We start from the raw sequence: 17191 nt of genomic DNA, 5'->3' as shown, positions 1-17191 counted from the left end.
CCGGGGCAATGAGATCTGAGATTCTTTAACTTAAAAGGGAGTTCTCTGGGGAAACTTCCTTTGAAATTGTGGCATTTTCCAGTGAGGAAACTCAGAACGGCTCCCAGTGCTCTTTCATCCAGGCACTGGTGAAGGCCTCAGCTGCTTAGCTTTGAAATGCCACGGGGGGATCTACGCTACTGCTTTTAAAGCGCTTTAAAGCACTTTGAAAACGTTTTGAAAACTGTACATGCGGTGTGTCCTGGGCCCCGACAGTTGTCAAAACTGTTATAAAGCACTTTAAAGCGCTTTAAAGTAGTAGTGTAGATCCTGCCATGGCCTCTCTGGGGGGGGGGGTGTAGGTGGGCAGGCAGGGAGGGAGACAGGAGGTAGAAAGAGGATAGACCAGCACAAAAACCTTTATTTATTTCTGGAAAATTTCTATACCACCTTTCTAAAACGCCATTAAGGCAACTTGACTTTATAATAATTAAAAATCACTAATATGCAAAAACAAACAAACAAAACCAACAACAACCAAGTAGCCAAAAACCGTGAGTATGATTTATTATTATTATTATTTATTTATTTATATAGCACCATCAATGTACATGGTGCTGTACAGAGTAAAACAGTAAATAGCAAGACCCTGCCGCATAGGCTTACATTCTAATAAAATCATAATAAAACAATAAGGAGGGGAAGAGAATGCAAACAGGCACAGGGTAGGGTAAACAGGCACTGGGTGGGGTAAAACTAACAGTATAAAGTCAGAACAAAATCAAGTTTTAAAAGCTTTAGGAAAAAGAAAAGTTTTTAGCTGAGCTTTAAAAGCTGCGGTTGAACTTGTAGTTCTCAAATGTTCTGGAAGAGTGTTCCAGGCGTAAGGGGCAGCAGAAGAAAATGGACGAAGCCGAGCAAGGGAAGTGGAGACCCTTGGGCAGGCGAGAAACATGGCATCAGAGGAGCGAAGAGCACGAGCGGGGCAATAGTGTGAGATGAGAGAGGAGAGATAGGAAGGAGCTAGACAGTGAAAAGCTTTGTAGGTCAACAGGAGAAGTTTATATTGGATTCTGAAGTGAATTGGAAGCCAATGAAGAGATTTCAGAAGTGGAGTGACATGGTCAGAGCGGCGAGCCAAGAAGATGGTCTTAGCAGCAGAGTGATGAACAGAAACCAACGGACTGATGTGAGAAGAAGGAAGGCCAGTGAGAAGAAGGTTGCAGTAGTCCAACCGAGAAATAACCAATGCATGAACAAGAGTCTTGGCAGAAGAGACAGACAGAGATGGTCGAATCCTGGCAATATTATACAGGAAAAAACGACAGGATTTAGCTACTGCCTCAATATGAGGAATAAAGGAGAGCGAGGAATCAAATATAAAGCCAAGACTACGAGCTTCCTTGACTGGAGTAAGTGTAACATCATTGACAGTAAGAGAATGAGAGATGAGGAGAAGGTTTAGATAACCCAGGGTTTCCAAAGTATTCATATGTAGAGGTGATATGTAAAATAAAAGATGTATGTGTGGTGGACGTGAGTGGAGAGAGAGCTTGTGCAGTGTTTTTATTTTATTTTATAAAATAAATAAATAAATAAATACACAAATTTTGCCCTGCCCTCATCATTGTTCCCCAAAGGCAGGATTTTATTGTTCCCCATAGGCGTGATTAGCAACCATTCCCTTACATAGGAGGAAGCAAAAGCGTGCACCATTTGGATGAGGGCTCAGGCCTATATCTATCTGCATAGCCCCATCTCTTCATCTACATAGCTCCCGGTTCGGTTCTGTTGGTCATACGAACATGCGACCAAAACTTCGGAATCTGCTTTTAAAATTGTAGATCGTGATGTTTTAAAATGTTGTAAGCCACATGTGAACCTCAGGACTTGTACCAATTTTGGGGGAGTGTTCAGCAACCCCCACCCCACCCCAATGATCGCCTGAGTAGCAACAGCAGCAGCAACAACAGATGGGCTCCTTGGCATTATTTATTTATTTATTTATTTATCATGCTTATACCCCGCTCCTCAGCCAAAAAAGGCTCTCAGAGCGGCTTACACTTAGGAAAAAAAGACAGTCCCTGCCCTCAGGCTTACAATCTAATAAAGACATGACACACAAGGAAAAGGAGTCAAGGAGGGAGGGAGGAAGGAGAGAGAAAGAAAGAGAGAGAGAGAGAGAGAGAGAGAGAGAGAGAGAGAGAGAGAGAGAGAGAGAGAGAGAGTCCAGCAGGAGCAGGCCCCGATGTTACTTCTGCCTGCTCCTGTCCCCTCGGTCCTTCTTCTTCCCCACAGGGCCAAGATGGCAGTTTGCCCTGTGGGGGGGGGAAGAGTCCAGCAGGAGCAGGCCCCGATGTTACTTCTGCCTGCTCCTGTCCCCTCGGTTCTTCTTCTTCTTGGTGGTAGTGGGCATAGCAGCAACGGGGGGGGGGGGGAGGGAGCAGGTCTAGCTGGCTAGCATTGCTGCTGACCCCTGTCATTTTAATTCCCCTGGAATGCCTCCGAGGTGCTGACGTAGCGTTGTTCTGGAGTGACGCTAGGTCAGGGCCCCAGAGGCATTGTGGGGGAATTAAATTGGCAGGTGTCAACCATTGCCAGCCATCTGGGCTGGAGCACTGAGAGAAGCTGACATTTTGGGTCTGCGGCAGGAGAAGCAGTGGTCCCTCCCGAGGGCTGGGGCTTTTTGCAACTGCCCAGTTGGACTAGGAGTTGGGAGATCCAGTTTCTAGTCCCCACTCAGCCATGGAAGCTCATTGGGTGACTTTGGGCCAGTCACAGACTCTCAGCCCATCTACCTCACAGGGTTGTTGTTGTGAGGATGAAACGGAGAGGAGGAGGATTATGTACACTGCCTTGGGTTCCTTGGAGAAAAAAAGGCGGGATATAAATGCAATAATAAATTAAAAATAATAATAACCCCCAACACTGGCCTCAGTGAGCCTACAGGACAGCCTGGGTTTATATCATTAAATAAATACATGCATAATCTTCCCAGAATTTGGGTGATATGCAGCCACCAATTTCCTTTTTTGGTGTGTGGAAGAGAAGTATGTTCTTCAGTCCAGGGTAATAGTCCAGGGGTCTCATTCCTTTTGATGCTGATGTTCTCTGGCTCTTCCCACAGGCCGGGAGACTTACAGGAACAACGCTGCTGTTGCAGTAGATTACAGTATCTCTGATCCTATAGTGCGCTGGGACTCCTACGAGAACTTCAACCTGCACCATGAGGACAGCCTGGAAGGTATGTAGGGCTTGGGCCCAGTGAGACATGGCCACAGTCCCTTCGTAGCTCTTGGACCCGAACTGCTACGTGTGTGTTCCATGATTTTGCACAAGTACAGTGAAGGGGGTTGGGAATAGTATTGGGTGCAGAATCCAGCATCCTGAGAAGCTCAGTTTCTCAAGGTTGCAAAGATTGGCTTGAAACTAGTTTGTGGCCGTTGTCTAGCGAAACCTTCTTTTACTAGTTAGAGCTTGCAAAAGCCGGGAGAGAAAAGCATCCAATGAAGTGAAAAGAAGGGAGAAACGAATTCTCAGGATGCTGAACTTTTTACTGTAGATTGTAAAGCCCGACACGTTTCGGCCTGTACCTTTTTAAGGCCTTCTTCAGGGGGGTTGTAGGAAGATGTCTGCAAAGATCTTCGTATCAACAACAAAAAATTCTCTGATTTTGTTGATAAGATCTTTGCAGACGTCTCCCTACAACACCCCTGAAGAAGGCCTAAAAAAGGTACAGGCCAAAACGCGTCGGACTTTACAATCTACAATAAAAAGTTCAGCACCCTGAGAATTCGTTTCTCCCTCTTTTTCACTAGTTAGAGCTTGCAACACTTACCTCATCCCTTTGTATGAGCAGGAGAAGCATAGTATGCAAATTAAATACATGGGCCTGCATTTATTATTATTATTATTATTTATTTATATAGCACCATCAATGTACATGGTGCTGTACAGATTATACACAGTAAATAGCAAGACCCTTGGAAGTTGCAGAACCTGAGCTTTTCTTTGTGCAGAGTTTGGGTTATCTTGACGCAGAATGTGGTGTTAAGCACAAGCCAGACATACAATCTGCTTATATCTAAAGCTGGTCAGGGTTGAGGTTGCATTTTGTTTTGACGGCATTGCTTTAGGCAAGTGTTCTCCAAATCTGGTACTCTCCGGATGTTTTGGACTTATTTTATTTATTTATTTATTTATTTATTTATTTATTGCATTTTCATACCGCCCAATAGCCAAAGCTCTCTGGCCGGTTCACAAAAATTAAAACCAAGAAAAGCATAAAAACAACCCAACGATTTAAAAACACGAATACAAAATACAATATAAAAAGCACAACCAGGATTAAAACCACACAGCAAAAATTGATATAGGTCAAAATATGGAATTAAAACAGCAAAGTTTAAATTTAAGTTAAATTAAGTGTTAAAATACTGAGAAAATAAAAAGGTCTTCAGCTGGCCATGGGAGGAATACAGTGCAGGCGCCAGGCGAACCTCTCCAGGGAGCTCATTCCACAGCCGGGGTGCCAGAGATGAGAAAGCCCTCCTCCTAGTAGCCACCTGCCTCACTTCCTTTGGCAGGGGCTCGTGGAGAAGGACCCCTGTGGATGATCTTAAGGTCTGGGCAGGCACATATGGGAGGAGGCGTCCCTTCAAATAATCTGACCCCAAGCCGTTTAGGGCTTTGAATGTTAGTACCAGCATTTTGAATCGGGCCTGGACCTGGACTGGCAGCCAATGAAGTTGTAGAAGGACTGGCGTGATATGGTCTTCAACTCCCACTAGCCCCAGTTAGCATGGCCAATGGTCAGGAACGCTGGGAAATGTATTCCAAAACATCTGGAGGGTCTCCAGGTCAGAGGGTTGCAGCTTTAGGCAGATTTCTGCTTTGGTGCTCGTTCCAGGTCTGCCCTGTGCTACAGTTCAATTGACATATCCCAACTCAACAGAGGCACCCTGGAAGACATGATGTTGGTCAGCCTAGGGTGGTGGGGGATCTCAAATACCCCCTTCCTCCTACCCCCACCCTGCACGCATGCACACACACACACACACACACACACGCACACACATATATCTGGGCCACAGCAACTTTTTTGCTCCCAGGAGCTGCAATCCCAACAGCTGGCTTTTGCTCAGTGTCTCCTGATTACAGTTTCCTCCTAAAGTCCACTTAAAGTAAACCCGTTAAGAACTAAAATAAATAAAATACCAGAGGGAGTCATCAAATGGCAATTTAATCGTTGTGGCATGTCTGCGTCAGATACCAGAAAAACTCCCAACAGGATGAAGTAAAACTCCCTCCCCCTTCCTGGCAAGAGCTAATGTTTGGAGGATGGGGTCTGTCTTCTGGAATGTGGTTTTCGCAGAGGAAAATGTGTCATAAATGTTCGAGATGGAGCATAAAGCCAACTTAGATTAATGTGTGGAGGAGGAATGGTCTGCCAGATCTATGTGTGTGTATATCTATTTTCTTCCATCCATATTTATATTTTTTTATTTATTACATTTATATTCCGCCCCATAGCCAAAGCTCTCTGGGCGGTTTACAAAAGTTAAAAATAGTGAACATTCCAAACAAAAATACAAAAATTTAAAACCATCAAAAGCATAAAAACAACAATATCCATTTAAAATAATTATTCTGGGGTCAGTTTTTATTATTATTATTATTATTATTATTATTATTATTATTATTTATTTATTTATTTATATAGTACCATCAATGTACATGGTGCTGTACAGATAACACAATAAATAGCAGGACCCTGCCGCGTAGGCTTACAATCTAATAAGTTGTAGTAAACAATAAAGAGGGAAGGAGAATGCGAACAGGCACAGGGAAGTGTAAACAGGCACCGGGTAGGGTGAAGCTAAACAGTATAGAGTCAGAACAAACTCAATATTTGAAGGCTATAGGGAAAAGAAAAGTTTTTAGCTGAGTTTTAAAAGCAGTGATTGAGTTGGTAGTTCTCAAGTGTTCTGGAAGAGCGTTCCAGGCGTAAGGGGCAGCAGAAGAAAAAGGACGAAGCCGAGTAAGGGAAGTGGAGGTCCTTGGGCAGGCGAGAAGCATGGCATCAGAGGAGCGGAGAGCACGAGCGGGGCGATAGTGTGAGATGAGAGAGGAGAGATAGGCAGGAGCTAGACCGTGAAGAGCTTTGAAGGTCAGCAGGAGAAGTTTATATTGGATTCTGGAGTGAGTTGGAAGCCAATGAAGAGATTTCAGAAGTGGAGTGACATGGTCAGAGTTTAAAAAACAAACTCAGCTTATGTTGTTAACTGCCTGGGAGAAGAGAAAAGTCTTGACCTGGCGCCGAAAAGATAACAATGTGGGCGCCAGGCGAGCCTCGTCGGGGAGATTGTTCCATAATTGTGGGGGCCACCACTGAAGAGGCCCTCTCCCTTGTTGCCATCTGAGCTTCCCTCAGAGTAGGCACTCCCTCGGAGTATATATATGGAATTCCTTCTAGACGTGAATGGATGGTTGGATGGAAGAAAATGCACCCATAGCCTTGCACCTGTAGCCTATTGTACTCTGCTGGACTAAACCTGAGTAAATTTCAGCATGTTCATTAAAAGCAATAGTCTTTAAGAAAGTTGAAAATGGTGTTACAGAGAGGCATCACTGCCTATGATATACATACACATTTATTTGTCCCATTATTGCTTCTGGTCAAACAGGCTTTGCAGGGTGTGGGTGGGTGGGTGTTTAAACAATTACAGTAACTTTATTTATTTATTTATTTATTTATTTATTTATTTATTTATTTATTGCATTTCTATATTGCCAATAGCTGAAGCTCTCTGGGCAGTTTACAAAAATTAAAACCATCAAGTACAATTCAAGGTATAACACAAACCACAATAGAAAAAGTACACTATAAAAGCACAACTGGGATAAAACTGAGCAGCAACGCGGAGATTCATACAGATTTAAAATACAGATTTAAAACAACAAAGTTAAAAAGTCTAAGATGGTAAACCGTTAAAATACCGGAAAAATGAAAAGGTCTTCACCAGGCGTCAGAAAGACTATAACATAGGCAAACCTCTCTAGGGAGCTCATTCCGCAGCTGGGGTGCCACAGCAGAGAAGGCTCTCCTCCTGGTAGCCACCTGCCTCACTTCCTTTGGCAGAGGCTCTTGGAGAAGGACCCCTGAGGATGACCTTAGGGTCCGGGCAGGTACCTATGGGAGGAGGCGTTCCTTCAGGTAGCCTGGCCCCAAGTTGTTTAGGGCTTTGAATGTTAATGCCAGCACTTTGAACTGGGCCCAGACCTGGACTGGCAGTGGAATATGACCGTACATGAACAATCCCTCTTCCAAGCCACCTTCATCTCTCTCCAGCGATGGGGTGAAAACAGACACAAGGGTTTTAACAGCACTCAAAACCGGTTCTCCACCAGAGTGGGAGCCTGGCTGTGTAACTTACTTAGCCCATGCACCAAATGTCTGAACTTGCGGTTCCTCTTGTACTGAGCAGGATTATATCGCAACAGCACATCATTATTCACAAGAAACATCACAGTCCTGTCCTTGGGGGGCGGGTATTGTTTTAAAGATGAGCAGGGGGTTGGACTCGATGGCTTTATAGGCCCCTTCCAACTCTACTATTCTATTATTCTATGTATGTTTATTAATTTGCTCGGCGTTTTTTGCCTCAATAAATCAATCAATCTTTTCTTTAAAAAAATCAGATTAAAATTTTCTCCAGTGATTGGAATACTAGCCAATCGTCACAATATATTGAACTCCCCAAGCCATGCTTTTTTGAGCTAGGTGGTGCCAAGTTTATTATGGAGTGATTGCTCTCGAGGGAGTTGGTTTATGTGGTAGAACAGGGGTGGGCAAAAAGGAGATGGGCCGATATTTTGGACTTCACTTCCCAACTTTCCTGAATATTGCCTATGCTGGAAGGGGCTTCTGGGAGTTGAAGTCCAAAACATCTTGGGATCTACCTTCTGGCTACCCCTGTGATAGGAGATATTTCTGTCCCCAGGTCCACTGGCTGTGAAGACTGTAGAAATTAACCATCCTTACACTAAAGCATATGCTCTTTGGTGCAGATGTTCCAAGCACATGGGTACAAGTTTGTGTGTGTATTGTCTGCCCAGTGGGGAGATTCTAGCCACACATACTGCTCTGTTTTCCTCATGTCTCTCCTGAGCAGTGTCCCCATTTCTCCTTTGCAGATGTCTTGCACACCCGGGGGCCCCTTGATGGAAGCCTCTATGCCAGAATCAAGAAGAAAGGCGAACTGGGTAGTTTCTCCTCTGCCAATGGCAGCCCAGGCAGCCCTGAGTCCCCTCCGCAGCAAGGCGGGCGCCTCCTGTCCATCAGCAGCGACTCGGGACACTCCTCTATGCTGACCGAGAAAGCTGACGACAACACACCGCCATCTAGGCCGCAGCCCACTGCTGCGGAGAAGGAAGAACTGGACAGGCTCCTGGGTGGCTTTGGCGTCCAGCCTCGTCAGTTGAGCGAAGGGAATTCTTCTCATTCGCTTTCTCCCTCTGCCACTAAGGAGAGAGAAACAGCCATTTTGGAAGACGAGCTTTCAGACCTAGATCAGCCAGCAACCCCCTTTTCCTACCAAACCCAGCGCTCAGGCCTGGCCCGCCATTGTTCCTGTCGCCTCGGTTACCGCTCCCACAGCCCTGAGAGGCTGCACAATGTGGCCTATTATCGTCCAGATGGCACTTTGGAGCGACAACAGACGGTCTATAATGGTGGGCACTCCCACACACATCCTGAGGGCTATGAGGAGAAACGGCGGGTGTTTCGCTCCCTTTCTGAGGGTCTACAGCCCCACTCCTACCCCTTCAGCCATGAGCCGCCCCTGCCCCCTCACAGTCCCAGCCGGCGAGAACATGAAGAGCTACTGATCTTGGAGGACCCACCCACTTTTTTATGCCCCTGCCAAGATTGCCAAGAGGTAGCCCGTGAAGAGGCCAGGCTGCCCACAGCTTCCTTCTACAGCCTACGACTGGACCGGGAACCGGATCTGTGGGGGATGGAGAACACAAGGCTTCATCATCCCCTCCACCGGGGTGGGCAGCCCGTCCCTCTTCTAATGCCAGCCTCCTATGAGCACCACCACATGCCCCATGGGCAACACCAAACATTTAACTTTGAGCCCAAGATGGTGGCTGCGCACCTAGGCCATGGTTACCCAGCCCACCAGAGGTCAAAGGTAACGGAAGAGAACCCTGAGGCATTTCCTTACCCACGCTATGGCCCGGCCTACCCTCCAGTGCCATCATATGCCTATGGCAGAGCCCCCATCAAGCCCTGCATTTCCCCTTACGTCTCAGGATACTCGGGGTCTCCCCACTCGGGCTCCATTTCACCAACCAGCCCACTGTATCCACCAACCAGGAAGCATGGATATGAGCCGCCTGAGAGCAGTGACGGATACCTATTGCCAGTGCCCATGGAAAGGCCACGCGGTAAGTCACTGGCGTAGAGAGTGCTGAATTTCTAAGGTGGTGACAGAAGGAGGTATTCCAGGCAAGGGAGCAGCATCCAAAGAGCCCCCTTTTTCAAGGATTTCATGCCCAACGGTCGTGGGTCCAGAGAAGAACCAGGAATAGAGTTTATTGTGCTAGGAAAAATGCAGGACTGGGAGAGCAGAAGCCTTAGGCCCCGGTGGGTGGACAGGGGACAGAGCTCAGTTCAGCCTTCCCCAGACACATTGGACTACAACTCCCATCACCGCCACCGTGGGTCGGCTGTCTGGCAATGATGGGAGTTGTAGTCCAATTCATCTGGAGGCGTCCTCTTGGAGAAGGCTAGCCTAGTGGCAGAGTACATGCTTTGCATGCAGAAAAAACCCCAGATTAAGTCCCCGGCCTCTCAGGAATGAGGGAGACCCTCTGTTCTTAGCTATGACCTGGTTTGTGCACGAGCGGGAGAGAGTGGGTGAGCTGCCTGCAAGTGCACTTGCCTCTTCCACTTTTACTCCACAACCCACGATCGGCTCCTTCGTAGATTGTGAAACGTGACGTCCAAACCTGGACCGCTAAGTTGTTTAGGGGCTAAACAACCCATCAGTTAACCCAACAACCAGCCCCTAAACAACACAACTTAGTGACTGGATTCGCACAACACACTAACCCACAGTGGGCAGGTTCGCGTGTCACTTTAAGCCATGGTGATTTATAAGCTACTCACAGTAGCTTATTTGAAAAGTAAGCTACTCTGATCTCTCACACAATCAGGCAGGGTTTTTCCCCCGCTTGCCCCTCTTCCCTCTGTAGTCTTCCCACCAAGTTAGGATGATATCCCAGCTTCCTTTGGGCTGGATACCATTCCCCACCGACTCTTGCGTGGCAGCCACGTCACGTTCCTCTCTCCGATTGGCCAGCTGCTTGCGAAGGCGGTGTCTTCTTCTGTGTCTGCCTCATCACTGCTGATCTCCCCCCAGCATCAGTCCTTGCCTGCTTCCCAGCCCCTCAACCGCTATCACCCCACCCAACCCGCTTTGCTCCCCAGATGACACAATAAGCCAAAATGGTTAAAATAAACTGCTAGATGATACAGTCAGACTTGATGGTTAAAATAAACGTCCCTGAGACCATGGCATATTAGGGTGGCTTAGTTTGGCTAAATAAACCACCCTGTTTGGGGAAAAGCTGCTCACAGGCACGATAAACTATCCTGGCTAAATCAGAAAAACAAATAGTGGCTAATAGTGTCGTGCGAACCCAGTGACTGAGTGTGGGTTGTTGTTGAACTCTGTGTTGTTTGTTGGATTGTGGGTTAGCATGTTTTCTGAACCTAGGACATTTTCTGCAAGGTGGTTTGTGGTCCCCCCACCCCCCAGTCCTGACACTCTAACCACTACACCACGCTATTAGATGAGCCCAAAGGAGCTCCATGCAGTTGCTGCCATGAGGCCAGCTGCAGTAGGGATCCGATGAAAGTGTTCCTTTGAAGTTCTGTTGCCCAAGGTCCCGAAATCTGGGAGAAGTTCCATGTGAACACGTGAGCGTGGTTTCATTGGCTTGGCTCTGCTCTGGCTGATCCTGTGTGTTTCCTCTCCCTTTCCTTTTTCCTTCCCCTTCTATAGAGCTGCAAGACTGCCGGGAGGCCTCGTCCTGGCAAGATGCTCCCGGCTCCATGCAGCAACATCGGCAGGAGGTGCGAGCCCCCAGTAAAGACACGTCTGGCTGTCCCCTGCCAATGCACACCAGCAGCCCAGTATTCAGCAGTGACAGGTGGGTGCATGAGCCTTCCTGGTTGTTGTTTTCACTTCTCTCTCATCCTCTGTACCTGTCTGTCTCTATCTCTCTATCAAATCTTTTTTCTCTCTCTATCTAATCTTTGTCTCTCTCTCTCTGGGTATCTATCTCTTTCTATCTAATCGTTATCTAATCTTTGTCTCTCTATCTAATCTTTCTCTCTCTCTCTCTCTGGGTATCTATCTCTTTCTATCTAATCGTTATCTAATCTTTGTCTCTCTATCTAATCTTTCTCTCTCTCTCTCTCTCTGGGTATCTATCTCTTTCTATCTAATCGTTATCTAATCTTTGTCTCTCTATCTAATCTTTCTCTCTCTCTCTCTCTGGGTATCTATCTCTTTCTATCTAATCGTTATCTAATCTTTGTCTCTCTATCTAATCTTTCTCTCTCTCTCTCTCTCTGGGTATCTATCTCTTTCTATCTAATCGTTATCTAATCTTTGTCTCTCTATCTAATCTTTCTCTCTCTCTCTCTCTGGGTATCTATCTCTTTCTATCTAATCGTTATCTAATCTTTGTCTCTCTATCTAATCTTTCTCTCTCTCTCTCTGGGTATCTATCTCTTTCTATCTAATCGTTATCTAATCTTTGTCTCTCTATCTAATCTTTGTCTCTCTCTCTCTCTGGGTATCTATCTCTTTCTATCTAATCGTTATCTAATCTTTGTCTCTCTATCTAATCTTTCTCTCTCTCTCTCTCTGGGTATCTATCTCTTTCTATCTAATCGTTATCTAATCTTTGTCTCTCTATCTAATCTTTCTCTCTCTCTCTCTCTGGGTATCTATCCCTTTCTATCTAATCGTTATCTAATCTTTGTCTCTCTATCTAATCTTTCTCTCTCTCTCTCTGGGTATCTATCTCTTTCTATCTAATCGTTATCTAATCTTTGTCTCTCTATCTAATCTTTGTGTGTCTCTCTCTGGGTATCTATCTCTTTCTATCTAATCGTTATCTAATCTTTGTCTCTCTATCTAATCTTTCTCTCTCTCTCTCTCTGGGTATCTATCCCTTTCTATCTAATCGTTATCTAATCTTTGTCTCTCTATCTAATCTTTCTCTCTCTCTCTCTGGGTATCTATCTCTTTCTATCTAATCGTTATCTAATCTTTGTCTCTCTATCTAATCTTTGTGTGTCTCTCTCTGGGTATCTATCTCTTTCTATCTAATCGTTATCTAATCTTTGTCTCTCTATCTAATCTTTGTCTCTCTCTCTCTGGGTATCTATCTCTTTCTATCTAATCATTATCTAATCTTTGTCTCTCTATCTAATCTTTCTCTCTCTCTCTCTCTCTGGGTATCTATCCCTTCCTCTCTATCTAATCATTATCTATCTAATCTTTATCTTTCTAATCTTTATATCTCTAACTAATCTTTGTCTGCTTAGCTAATCTCTCTCTCTCTCTCTCTCTCTCTCTCTCTCTCTCTCTCTCTCAAACTTGTAAGCTTCTGCTTCCTTGTGACAATAACTGCCTCCAGGAAACGTGGCAAGGAAAGCTGGAATTTTTGGTTAGCTGGGCTAATAAAACAATTTTGTGGGCTAATACATTTTGTTCACATCTTTTGCAAGGCTGTTTTGTGTGTGTGTGTGTGTGTAGGAGTGATTTTTATTTGAGCCATCTTGAGGAGAGTACAGAACTCAAATAATAGCTTTCTGTGATTGTTAGTTACGTTTGGATGTGGGTTTTCCCCCAGATTTGAATGCTTGTGTTTTAGGACATCCTTTAGGAAAAGGGCCATAGCTCCGTAGCAGAGCCCCTGCTTTGCATGCAGGAGGTTCCAGGTTCAATCCCCGGCATATCCAGGTAAGGCAGGAAAAAACACCTGCCTGAATCTCTGGAGAGCCATTGCTGCCAGTCAGTGTCGTCAATATTGGGCTGGATGGACCAATGGACTCACTCAATATAAATCAGGTTCCTATGTTCGAATTGCATGTTTTTCCTGTGGATCTTGTCAAGATTTACTAACTGCATGCTTGCTACTTCACAGCCCTGGAACCCGCAAACACAGCAACAAGGCCTCCAACACCCCAGAAAACATGCTCCAGTCAAGCCCCGAGGAGCTGGCATCTCCCGGCTGGAAAAGAGGCCCGGAGAAGATGGCTTCGTCCAGTAGTACCACGCAGATTCTCTCCCCGATGCAGGCCTTCACCCATCTCCCCACCTTCAGGCCGCAAGCTAACGGGACACCCCCGAGGCTCGGCCTCCAGTCACCACAGCCCTGCTCCCGCGCCCACTGCACCTCCAGCCCGCCGCACCTCAGCCCCTCACCCACAGCCAAACATGGGGTCTTCCCAGAGGGCCAACCACAGCAGAATGGTTCCCAGAGAACTAGCCCCCGTGCCACAGCGCTCTCCTGTGAGTTGCCCACTGAAGATGCCTTGGGGCACCAGCTAGGCCTTGTCATGGAGAGACAAGCCCAGAGGAGCAGTTCAGGCATTCCCTGCCACGGCCAGCCCACGCCTGGCTGCAGGACTGTGTCCAGTGCCCCAGCCTCGCCTCAGACCTTGGCGGTCTATAATGGCCGCCCGCACGGCGAGAGGGCTGAACCCGAAGCGAGCACCCTTCTGCGCTACCCCAACAGCAGCCCTTCTCTTGGGCCGTGCTCAGTCAGCGTCCAGTCGCCGGCTCTTGGCTATGGCTTTGCCGACATGCAGGGCTCGCCGACCCCAGCCTTCCCCATTGCCACGGCCTACTACACAGGGCTAGAGGGCAGCCCCTCCGGCCGCAATCGACTCTGCGAGCCACAGCAGCCTCCGCTGCCTGAGAAACACCACCTACAGACGACCAGAAACTGGGAGAGGAGTTCTCCGCCTGGCCGTAGCCCTGGCTCTGCTCACCACGTCACCTTTGCCCCTGGAGTCCCCGATGGCAGCACACCTGGCCCAGGTAACAGCTCTGTTTTTGGATTTTGGCTCCATGGTTTCCTTTTTCATCCTGCCCCCTAAGTGCCCACCCAGTAATAATAATAATAATAATAATAATAATAATAATAATAATAATTTTATTTCTTACCCGCCTCTCCGTTTGGATCGAGGCATGGACAACAATAAGTATAAAATACATAAAACTGGATTAAAAACATCGTATACATTCTTAAAACATCCTAAAAGCATCCTAAAATTCCACTGGATAGGCCTGCCGGAAGAGATCAGTCTTTATAGCTTTTTTAAATGCTAAAAGACTGTTAAGTTGACGAGTCTCCTCCGGCAGGCCATTCCACAGTCTGGGAGCAGCAGAAGAGAAGGTCCTCTGGGTAATACTTGCCAGCCTGATTTTGGCAGGCTGAAGTAGATTCTTCCCAGAGGACCTGAGTGTCTGGGGCTACAGCCTTTAATTGATCTGCAGTTGCCCTGAATGTTCCCCCAAATGATGTACACACTGGACATGGAGGTGGTACAGCTCTCTTTCCTTGGATCGTGCCAGTTCAGAATTCAGATAGGGGGTGGATTGTTTAATTTGAAGGCTCCTGCCTGATAAATCAAAACAAAACCATCCTACGTGGAAAACATGGACATGCAGCTAAGAATCCGGCTGCATTCAGACAACACGATAGTCAACGGTGGGGTAATAATCAACTTGACAGTTGTTTATCTAGGGGGTTATCGTGTTGTCTGAAGCCAGTCTCTGTCTCCCTGACAAGCTGGTTTCCTGTGTAGAAAAACAAATTCAGTCAAATGATCTCTGCCTGGATTTATCTGAGGAGGACTCTACCCCATGATTTTCCTGAATGAATAATCCAGACCTTGATCTCAAATAGTGCCTCTGCAAAGGAGAAGCAGGCCTCAGTTTGATCCAGTTGTTCAGTGGGGCTCAGCTCTAGCTTTCAGCCCTGGGACTTAGCCCAGCATCATGTGATGTGGGATAATAATCCTGCTGCCAGTAGCAGCAACACAACTCCAGATTTTTTCAAATTTAAACAGACCGCACTTGCCAAAGTGCTGTTTTTGAACTTTAACGCTCTTAATGGCTTGGGGCCAGACTATCTGAAGGGTTGTCTCCTGCCATACATACCTGCCCGGACCCTAAGATCATCTTCAAATGATCTTCCCCCAAATGAGGTGAGACAAGGGACTGTTTAGGAGTGTACCTTTTCAGTGGTGGCACCCTGGTTGTAGAATACCCTCTCCAGAGAGGCTGTCCTGTGCCTTCATTATGGTCATTTCAGCCCTGGGGAAGAGAGGTGTTTTTTAAAAATTCTTTCAGGACAATTAAAATCTAAGGTTTTAAAGTTTTGAATTGTAATCCACTGTATACATGTTGTGTATTTTTAGCCTTATTGTGAAACAGGGTTATATTTCTGTCTCTGCTGACATGTTTTTTTAATGCTGTACTTTGTTGATTTATAATATTGCATTTTGCTACTTAGTGTTTGTGAGCCTCCCAGAGAACAGTGTGATTGGGCCGCCTCTATAAATGCTGCAGATTAAATAAACAGATGCTCCAACTTTCCCTGACCTGGCGCTCTCCAGATGTGTTGGCCTGCAGCTCCCATCATGCCCCAGCCAGCACCATGCATAGACCTAGTTCACATAATCACTGCAGTCCACTGTGGCTTATTTAAGTTCCAGGATGTGGCTTATCGTGTCATCCGAATCTGGCGAGAATCGGTTGTTGGCATGGTTAAAAAACCACCCACAACCCTAAAACAGCCCATGGCTCTGTACCTTGAAATCTTTTTAATCAGAAGAGTGAACCTGGAATTTTGTACAGATATTCTACCAAGCTACGAACCTTCACCATTAGGCTATCAGCCTCCTTTGCGGGATTATGGTAAAGATCACACAGAATAAAGTACACTTTGAACACTGTACAAACAGTGTGGTGTAGTGGCTAGAGTGTTGGACTGAGAGTCGGGATTTCTGGGTTCTAGTCCCCACTCGTCCACGAAGTTCCCTAGGTGACTCTGGGCCAGTCACAGACTCAGCGCAACCTACCTCACAGGGTTGTTGTTGTGAGGACAAAATGGAGAGGAGGCGGTGGATTCCTTTAAGGTGGGATTCCTGCATTGAGGAGGGGGTTGGACTCGATGGCCTTATAGGCCCCTTCCGACTCTACTATTCTATGATTATGTATGCCAACTTGGGTTACTTAGAGAGGAAAAAAGTGGGATATAAATGTAATAAAATAAAGAAATACAGAAATAAGCACTGCAAATAGACTCTGTATTGTGATTAATGTTGCCTCTTTTTAGACATCCCAAGCACTTTAGCTTGCCGGCTTGCCTGCCTGCCTTTTGGAGAGAAAACTAACATTTCTCTCTTGCTTGCTTCCAGATGCACAGCAAGAGAGCCAGGCTAGTGTCAAGTTTGTCCAAGACACGTCGAAGTTCTGGTACAAGCCTCATTTGTCCCGGGAGCAAGGTAACCTTTCACAAACACTTTTGCTGGGCTGGGCTGGGATTTAGGGCTTAGTTAAACCTCAGGCCCATGGGCCAAAACCGGCCTGCCTGAAGTCCAAATCTGGCCAGTCATTTGTTGGTTTCCTGGTGTGTGGTTTTGGAGTGTTATTTTATTTGCAAATATAAAACTTAAATATTAACATAAAACAGAACCATACATGCAAAGAATTATAAATCGCATATGCTTTCTTTTTTAAACAAGAAAGAAAATGCTACACAGTCCCACATTATAAACACACAGTACAAATGATTTAATATTGGTTATTAGGCAGTTTTAAAGGATAATTAATGGGAGGATAGATCCCAAATCAAGGCTGCTTTTTTAAAAAAATATTATTATTTATGTTATTTTATTTTCTCCAGAAAAACTATTGTAACCATAAGCTGTTAAAGGCAGTCGGAACCTGTATTGGCGCTGTTATTTTGTTTGTGTGTGTAATAAAACACGACCACTCTGTAGCAAAGCCATCTTTTTTCTTTTGTGCTGCTAATATTGCTAAATGTTGAGTAAGTTTCCCTGAGAGCGCTATTTCCCATACCATACCGTACCACTTCTGTATATTTAATC

General features: G+C 45.9%; 1 protein-coding gene across 4 annotated transcripts in view; it reads left to right on the top strand.

The window, feature by feature from the left end:
* Positions 1–17191, top strand: part of TNS2 (tensin 2) — a 146802-nt gene that overhangs the window by 116266 nt on the left and 13345 nt on the right. For all 4 annotated transcript variants that reach the window (XM_063119224.1, XM_063119225.1, XM_063119226.1 and 1 more), the window contains 5 exons: positions 3107–3223; positions 8176–9432; positions 11055–11202; positions 13213–14111; positions 16499–16585. In XM_063119224.1, the coding sequence (XP_062975294.1) occupies positions 3107–3223; positions 8176–9432; positions 11055–11202; positions 13213–14111; positions 16499–16585 (2508 nt within the window). The remainder of the gene's footprint in view (positions 1–3106; positions 3224–8175; positions 9433–11054; positions 11203–13212; positions 14112–16498; positions 16586–17191) is intronic.

Source organism: Elgaria multicarinata, chromosome 3 (genome assembly GCF_023053635.1).
Source record: "Elgaria multicarinata webbii isolate HBS135686 ecotype San Diego chromosome 3, rElgMul1.1.pri, whole genome shotgun sequence".
NCBI lineage: Eukaryota > Metazoa > Chordata > Lepidosauria > Squamata > Anguidae > Elgaria > Elgaria multicarinata.
Note: the sequence above shows the minus strand (reverse complement) of the source record. Positions and strands in the feature narration are given on the sequence as shown.